The following is a 7,563-nucleotide window of genomic DNA, read 5'->3' as shown; positions in this document are numbered from 1 at the left end:
ACTGATGCTGAGCTAATAGTCACATGGCACTGATGCTAAGCTAATAGTCACAAGCACTGATGCTAAGCTAATAGTCACACAGCACTGATGCTAAGCTAATAGTCACAAGCACTGATGTTAAGATAATAGTCACACAGCACTGATGCTAAGCTAATAGTCACACAGCACTGATGCTAAGCTAATAGTCACAAGCACTGATGCTGAGCTAATAGTCACACGGCACTGATGCTAAGCTAATAGTCACATGGCACTGATGCTGAGCTAATAGTCACATGGCACTGATGCTAAGCTAATAGTCACAAGCACTGATGCTAAGCTAATAGTCACACAGCACTGATGCTAAGCTAATAGTCACAAGCACTGATGTTAAGATAATAGTCACACAGCACTGATGCTAAGCTAATAGTCACACAGCACTGATGCTAAGCTAATAGTCACAAGCACTGATGCTAAGCTAATAGTCACACAGCACTGATGCAAAGCTAATAGTCACACGGCACTGATGCTAAGCTAATAGTCACACGGCACTGATGCAAAGCTAATAGTCACACACCACTGATGCTAAGCTAATAGTCACATGGCACTGATGCTAAGCTAATAGTCACAAGCACTGATGTTAAGATAATAGTCACAAGCACTGATGCTAAGCTAATAGTCACACAGCACTGATGCTAAGCTAATAGTCACACGGCACTGATGCAAAGCTAATAGTCACACAGCACCGATGCTAAGCTAATAGTCACACAGCACCGATGCTAAGCTAATAGTCACACAGCACCAATGCTAAGCTAATAGTCACACAGCACCGATGCTAGTGTCTCTGCCTGCAGTCTCTGCTGCTCGGGGTGTGGCTGCAGCGAGAGAGGGACGTCCTCCAGAGGCCAGAAGAAGCTGTCAGGAACTTCCACGCTGTCCTCGTGTCCCTCAGCAGCATGGCAGGTCCGTCCTCTTTGCCTTTGTGTCTGACAGGAATGAGTGAAAGGGCAGCTCCTTCAACCCCCCCCCCCCCCCATCCTTCCTCAACATAGGGGCAGTAGAGGAGTCATGGGACCCACAGTCTGTCTCCCCCTGGTGGCAGCAAGTTCGCAGTACATGCATCCAGTCCCACAACGCAGCCGCCGCGCTGCTGGCGGCCTTTGTTGCTCACCGGGTTGCCAAGGCGACCATCACGAGCCGAGCTGACAGCAAGGTTGTGTCACACAGGGGGGGACTCAGAGGGACACTTATCAGGGGGGGGACTCAGAGGGACACTTATCAGGGGGAGGACTCAGAGGGACACTTATCAGGGGGGGACTCAGAGGGACGTTTAATCAGTGGGGGACTCAGAGGGACACTTATCAGGGGGGGACTCAGAGGGACACTTATCAGGGAGGGGACTCAGAGGGACACTTATCAGGGGGGGACTCAGAGGGACGTTTAATCAGTGGGGGACTCAGAGGGACACTTATCAGGGGGGGACTCAGAGGGACACTTATCAGGGGGTGACTCAGAGGGACACTTATCAGGGGGGGACTCAGAGGGACACTTATCAGGGGGGGACTCAGAGGGACGTTTAATCAGTGGGGGACTCAGAGGGACACTTATCAGGGGGGGACTCAGAGGGACACTTATCAGGGAGGGGACTCAGAGGGACACTTATCAGGGGGGGACTCAGAGGGACACTTATCAGGGGGTGACTCAGAGGGACACTTATCAGGGGGGGACTCAGAGGGACGTTTAATCAGTGGGGGACTCAGAGGGACACTTATCAGTGGGGGACTCAGAGGGACACTTATCAGGGGGTGACTCAAGGGGACACTTATCAGTGGGGGACAGGGGGACGCTGACAGCCTGCTTCCTGTCTGTGAGACAGCTGCAGTCAGAGTGGGAGGCCGTGTCCCTGGACCTGGAGCAGTGGGTAGTGTGTGTTCGCCAGCTCGAAGACGTGCTGCTGCTGCAGACGTTGCTCCTGGTGTCCCCTCCTCCCCCAGCAGGGGGCGCTGCAACACGCTGCTCCATCAAAACGCTGCTGGAGGGAGGCGCAGGTAGGCTGCAGGACAAGACATGTGTCCACGTGTCTCCAGCATCATGTTGTCCTCACATCCCTCTGAAGGTGGCATCGCTGACAGCGTCTCTAAGTGGGTCTTCAGACACAGCTTGTCCCCTGAGAGACTGAAGGAAGTCTTCCTCAGCGAAGACGACCAGAAGACAGCGGAGGGACGAGAGCAGCATGGCGAGGATGGGACGGCAGGTGAGGACAGGAGCCGGTCCAAGAGTGTCCCGTTTGTCCCGCTCGGCGTTGTCACACGACTGTCCGCTGTGTCTTCCAGAGCTGTTGGGGGACGTCTGCCGGCGCTTCCCTCATTCGCTGTCCCCGGACCTGGTCTTTGCTCACTGCTGCTGGGAGCACGTCGTGCAGTGGAACCGAGACCCCGAGGTTTGGTTCTACGCTCATTATTGGTTCTACGTTTCATCCGCTCACAGCGAATTATTATTGTTCTCGCATACTGGTTCTACATCTACAAACCATATTAATAATTGATATAATACATACAAGCATTGAGTAATTTAACATTAGTTTTATTTGTCTTGTTAAATGGCGATGATTTATGTACGCAGAGGAGCAGCAGCTCTACTCCGAGCTCCTCCCGGATGGCTGAGCTTCTCACCCTATCTCTAAGGGAGAGCCCAGCCCCCCTACGGAGGAAGCTCATTTCAGCCGCTTGTACCCGGGATCTCGTTCTTTCGGTCACTACCCAAAGCTCGTGACCATAGGTGAGGGTCGGAGAACGGAGATCGACCGGTAACCGAGAGCTCTCTTTACCATGACGGATCTGTGCACCGATCCGTCTGTCGATCTCCCGCTCCATCCTTCCCTCACTCGTGAACAAGAGCCCGGGATACTTGAACTCCTCCACTTGATATTTTTTCTGCTTTAGATTGTGATTGCCGAAATAATTTTACGTGCTTTAGCTGTCATTAACTGTGCATTTAGCTGTGTTCTTTAGTTTCTTTGACAGCGTATTTAGTTGGTGGGCACTGTTTTCTCATATAAACTATCCAATCGTCTACATGTAGGTGGCGATGAGTTGCCAGCTCATCTTACTCTGCAGAATTTGAACCCACTGAATTAAAATTCAATGTGAGCTCACGGGCCGTTCAGTTCAGTTCATAAGCTCCATCTATCGGTGACGAGCTTAGACGAGCTTATGAACTGAATTCACTTCAAGTCCTGGACTCCTTTGTAACGCTGCTGCTTTGCTTCCTGCTCTCCATTTCAGCATGATACGCCAACAGCATAGCGTTAATCGGTCGATAGTCTGGATCTTCCAATAATTTCTTGAAGGTTTTAGCATCATGATGCCGGACTTCCTCAGGTGTCAGAATTCGCTTTGGAACATTCTGTTCAGTGTCGGGCATGGGGTGTGCCCTCACAAAGGCCCGTATATGTCGATCTGCCATTTCTGGGGACTGGCAATATTTATCCCTCATCGCTTCCAGAAACTGTACATATAAATCTCCGTGAGTCGTCATATTGGAAACTACTCCTTGGTCTCTCAGATCAGATGTGTATATATAGAATTTCTCACCGTCATTGCTTTGATGTTAAAAATGAATTGATCTTTGGGTTTACAATGTGAACTCAAAGTTGGCTTTGATGTTCACCTCTTTTATGAATCAGAAACAACAAAGAAGAACAAAGCTAAATGGGGAAGATGAAGAAATGGGGTTTTCAATGTTGGTGATGATGATGATGATGATGAATATATTTATTAGATAGAATGTTAGAGTACAAGTACAGTCACACAGTAGCATGTATTACAGTACAAGTACAGTCACACAGTAGCATGTATTACAGTACAAGTACAGTCAAACATCCTGTCTAAGAGGAGCATTTCTAAAAAGCCCTTGCGGTCTTGTTTCCGTTGAAAGTCCTTCGTACATAAATCATCGACATTTAACAATACAAATAAAAATAAAACTAATATTAAATTACTCAATTGATTCAACGTAACATTAGAAAAACAAAAATAAAATGATTTTACACCGCCAGTGCAAACTAACAATTAATCTAAAATAAATTACACCACTGATGCAAAATGACAATAAATAACTTACATAAATTACAATAAATTACTAAAGCAATTAAAATCTGCAACGTAGGTGGACAAAAAGGGGGGGGGGGTTTGATCCGGAGAGAGTCCTGATGACTATCTCCGTTTCTGTCCCCCTGAAAGGTGTATTTTTAGGGCCGTTTTGAAGGAGGCCAAAGAGGTGCATGTTTTGAGGGCAGGAGTCAAACAGTTCCACCCTTAGGGGGCAGTATTGTAAAAAGATGATTTACCCATGTTAGTCCTGTAGGAGGGGGTAATCAGGTTGTTGTTTGAGCTCCCTCTAGTGTTGTGGCTGTGGGTGTCACTAAATCTGTGGAGGTGTTTATTCAGGTATGCAGGGATTGAGGGGACTGAGGGCAGAGCTGCATTGACTATTTTAAATGCCAATCCCATTTTGAGCTGTTTAACCCTGTCTTCTACCCTGAGCCATTTTAGGCTAGCAAAATGTCCAGGAAGAAGGTGGGTCATGGGCCCCAGATTGAGGAGTAGCCGAATCAGTTTGTTTTGGGAGGTTTGGAGCCTGGTTTTCAGGGACACTTTGATGTTTGAATACCAGGAGGTGCTAGCATAGTCAAAGAGGGGCTGAACGAGGGCTCCAGCAAGCGTCCGGAGACAAAAGCAGACATTCTGCCCAAAAATCTTGTTCTCTGATTGACTTTTTTAATCACCTTAGTTGCCATACTATCACCAGACAGGTATTTGTCAAGAACACAGCCCAAATAGGTAATCTCGTCTTTGCTGGTTCGGTTCTACGCTCATTATCGGTTCTACGTTTCATCATAGCGCGTCTCTCCCCGAGGTTTGGTTCTACGTCTCTTCCTGTTTGGTTCTACGTCTCTTCCTGTTTGGTTCTACGTCTCTTCCTGAGCTTTAGTCTATGTGTCTTCCTGTTTGGTTCTACGTCTCTTCCTGTTTGGTTCTATGTCTCTTCTTGTTTGGTTCTATGTCTCTTCCTGTTTGGTTCTACATCTCTTCCTGTTTGGTTCTACGTATCTTCTTGTCTGGTTCTACGTCTCTTCCTGTCTGGTTCGACGTCTCTTCCTGTTTGGTTCTACGTCTCTTCCTGTTTGGTTCTACGTCTCTTCCTGTCTGGTTCTACGTCTCTTCCTGTCTGGTTCTACGTCTCTTCCTGTCTGGTTCTACGTCTCTTCTTGTTTGGTTCTACGTCTCTTCCTGTCTGGTTCTACGTCTCTTCCTGTCTGGTTCTACGTCTCTTCCTGTTTGGTTCTACCTCTCTTCCTGTTTGGTTCTACGTCTCTTCCTGTCTGGTTCTACGTCTCTTCCTGTCTGGTTCTACCTCTCTTCCTGTTTGGTTCTACGTCTCTTCCTGTTTGGTTCTACATCTCTTCCTGTCTGGTTCTACGTCTCTTCCTGTCTGGTTCTACGTCTCTTCTTGTTTGGTTCTACGTCTCTTCCTGTCTGGTTCTACGTCTCTTCCTGTCTGGTTCTACGTCTCTTCCTGTTTGGTTCTACGTCTCTTCCTGTCTGGTTCTACGTCTCTTCCTGTTTGGTTCTACGTCTCTTCCTGTCTGGTTCTACGTCCCGGTAACGCTGCGTCTTCATCAGTCTGGACTCACCTGCTTTCTCCTCTTAGGAGGGCCGGTTCTTATGCTGGGCTGTAGAACACCTGAGGCTGGTCTCCAGTCCACAGATCCAGCTAGGTGAGGGTGGGGCTAGGGCGGGGCTGGGGGCGTGGCTAGGGCGTCCAGGCTGTCCTGATAACACTTTTCACCGCGTTCCTCCTCAGGCGTTTCGTCCATGATGTGGAACACCTTCCTGGTGAAGCGTCTCTCAGCGGCGTCCTACTTGGTGGAGAAGGTGACCCGTCAACAGAACAACTTCCTGTCCCGCCTGTTCAGCTTCCTGTAACGGTTCCCTTTGTTCTAGGTGGGGAAAGCGCCGAAGGATCGCTTGTGCCGACGGGTAGGAGTGTTTCCTTATTGATCGTCTGTGATCAGGCCCCATGATGGCGGTTCTGTCCCCACGCAGGACGTCGGGATGGGGGGGGACGCCGTGACGTCCTTCCTGGGCTGCTGCGTCCAGCTGCTGCAGATCCTGATGGAGGTGATTCTATTGATTATCACCCCCCCCCCCCCCCCCCCCCCCCGTTCTCACGCTCATCAGCATTCTGACGCAGGCGGACTCGGCCGTGGGCGGGGTCTCGGCCCCCGAGCTGTCGGTGGAGGAGGCCTGGGCTGGGGGGGCGGGGCCGGCGTCCATAGCCCAGCTAGCCCTGGAGCAGAAAGGCGTCCACTACCCCCTGGTGCAGCACCACTTCCTGTTAGCATCAATGCTACATGCTACGATGACCTTCACCCTGAAGGTCAAACCGCTCAGCCTGTTCGATAGCAAGGTGAGCCCCCCCCCTAACAAGCCTGCTTCTATACAGTTGATGGGGTTCTGACTGTCCCTTCCTTTTTGATGGGGGGGGGTCCAGGGTCAGAACGCCTTCTTCAGAGACCTGACGTCCATCCAGCTGTTGCCCAGTGGAGACATGGACCCAGGTCTGGTGTTACTACGGCAACAGGTGCGTGTCTCTCAGTAGTGGGGGGGGGCCTAAAGACCGGTTTAAACAAGCTCCTGACCCCCCCCCCCGTTGCTTCCGGGTCAGTTCCTCCTCCGGCTGCTGACCGGCTGGGTGCAGGCCATAGACGACCCCCCCGCCCCGCCCCCCCCGGTGGGACCGCCGGCGTCCTGGTGGCCGTCCAGCTGTCTGGAGCTGGCCCCCCCGCTGCAGGTCAACCCCGACGTCCTGAGGCGCCATCTTGTGTGTGAGCTCTACAGCCGGGGGCTGGACCTGCGGGCCGAGGAGGTAAGAGGCGGAGCTCAGGTGGACGTCGTGACCGGCCCCCCTGACTCCGCCCCCTGCCCCCCCCCCCAGGTGATGCTGCAGGTGCAGGACCAGGACGTGCTGGGCTCCCAGCTGCTGGTGCTGGCGGGCCAGAGACTGAGCTACTCGCTGCTCCACCAGCCGGCCCAGACGCAGCCCGCCATGGAGCTGCTGGCCCGCCTGCCCCCCACCCTCTGCACCTGGCTCAAAGCGATGGTGAGCGCCCTGCTTAGCGGTCTCCTCCTCGGGGGGGGGGGGGGGGTCTGTCTGACTGCATTCATGCGTGTGCTGCAGGATCCCAGTGAGCTGCGCTGCCCCCTGGCCCCCCTGGCCCGGACCAGCAGGTTGGTCGGCCGTCTGGTGGACGTCCTGCCGGAGAACCACGCCCAGTACGGCCTGGCGCTGCACCTCCTGGAGGCCGTGGAGGCCCTCGCCCCGGAGGACTGAGGCCGCAGGGGGCGGAGCTTCCTGGAGGGCGGCCTCGTTTACCTGCGTGCCACACGAGGCTCCGCCTCCTCTCCCTCTCCCATGATGTATCGTAGACAGACTCGGCTCCGCCTCTTCTGTCCCTGTGGTTCGTCTCATGCAGAATAAAGGCGTGTCCCGCTACGACTCTGCTGGTTCACTTCATGAGTTTGG

General features: G+C 52.3%; 1 protein-coding gene across 1 annotated transcript in view; it reads left to right on the top strand.

Moving 5' to 3' along the window:
- Positions 1–7,526, top strand: part of rab3gap2 (RAB3 GTPase activating protein subunit 2 (non-catalytic)) — a 27,960-nt gene extending 20,434 nt beyond the window's left edge. Inside the window, exons 22-35 of the mRNA XM_068751765.1 lie at positions 831–939; positions 1,029–1,189; positions 1,853–2,024; positions 2,093–2,254; positions 2,310–2,416; positions 5,689–5,755; positions 5,842–5,912; positions 5,982–6,017; positions 6,084–6,158; positions 6,232–6,447; positions 6,532–6,621; positions 6,706–6,906; positions 6,976–7,140; positions 7,219–7,526. Coding sequence (XP_068607866.1) covers positions 831–939; positions 1,029–1,189; positions 1,853–2,024; positions 2,093–2,254; positions 2,310–2,416; positions 5,689–5,755; positions 5,842–5,912; positions 5,982–6,017; positions 6,084–6,158; positions 6,232–6,447; positions 6,532–6,621; positions 6,706–6,906; positions 6,976–7,140; positions 7,219–7,371 — 1,785 coding nt within the window. The 3' untranslated portion in view covers positions 7,372–7,526. The remainder of the gene's footprint in view (positions 1–830; positions 940–1,028; positions 1,190–1,852; positions 2,025–2,092; positions 2,255–2,309; positions 2,417–5,688; positions 5,756–5,841; positions 5,913–5,981; positions 6,018–6,083; positions 6,159–6,231; positions 6,448–6,531; positions 6,622–6,705; positions 6,907–6,975; positions 7,141–7,218) is intronic.
- The last annotated feature ends 37 nt before the right edge of the window (positions 7,527–7,563 follow it).

This window comes from Brachionichthys hirsutus, chromosome 18, assembly GCF_040956055.1.
Source record: "Brachionichthys hirsutus isolate HB-005 chromosome 18, CSIRO-AGI_Bhir_v1, whole genome shotgun sequence".
NCBI classification, from domain to species: domain Eukaryota; kingdom Metazoa; phylum Chordata; class Actinopteri; order Lophiiformes; family Brachionichthyidae; genus Brachionichthys; species Brachionichthys hirsutus.
This window is presented reverse-complemented; position numbering and strand designations above follow the sequence as displayed.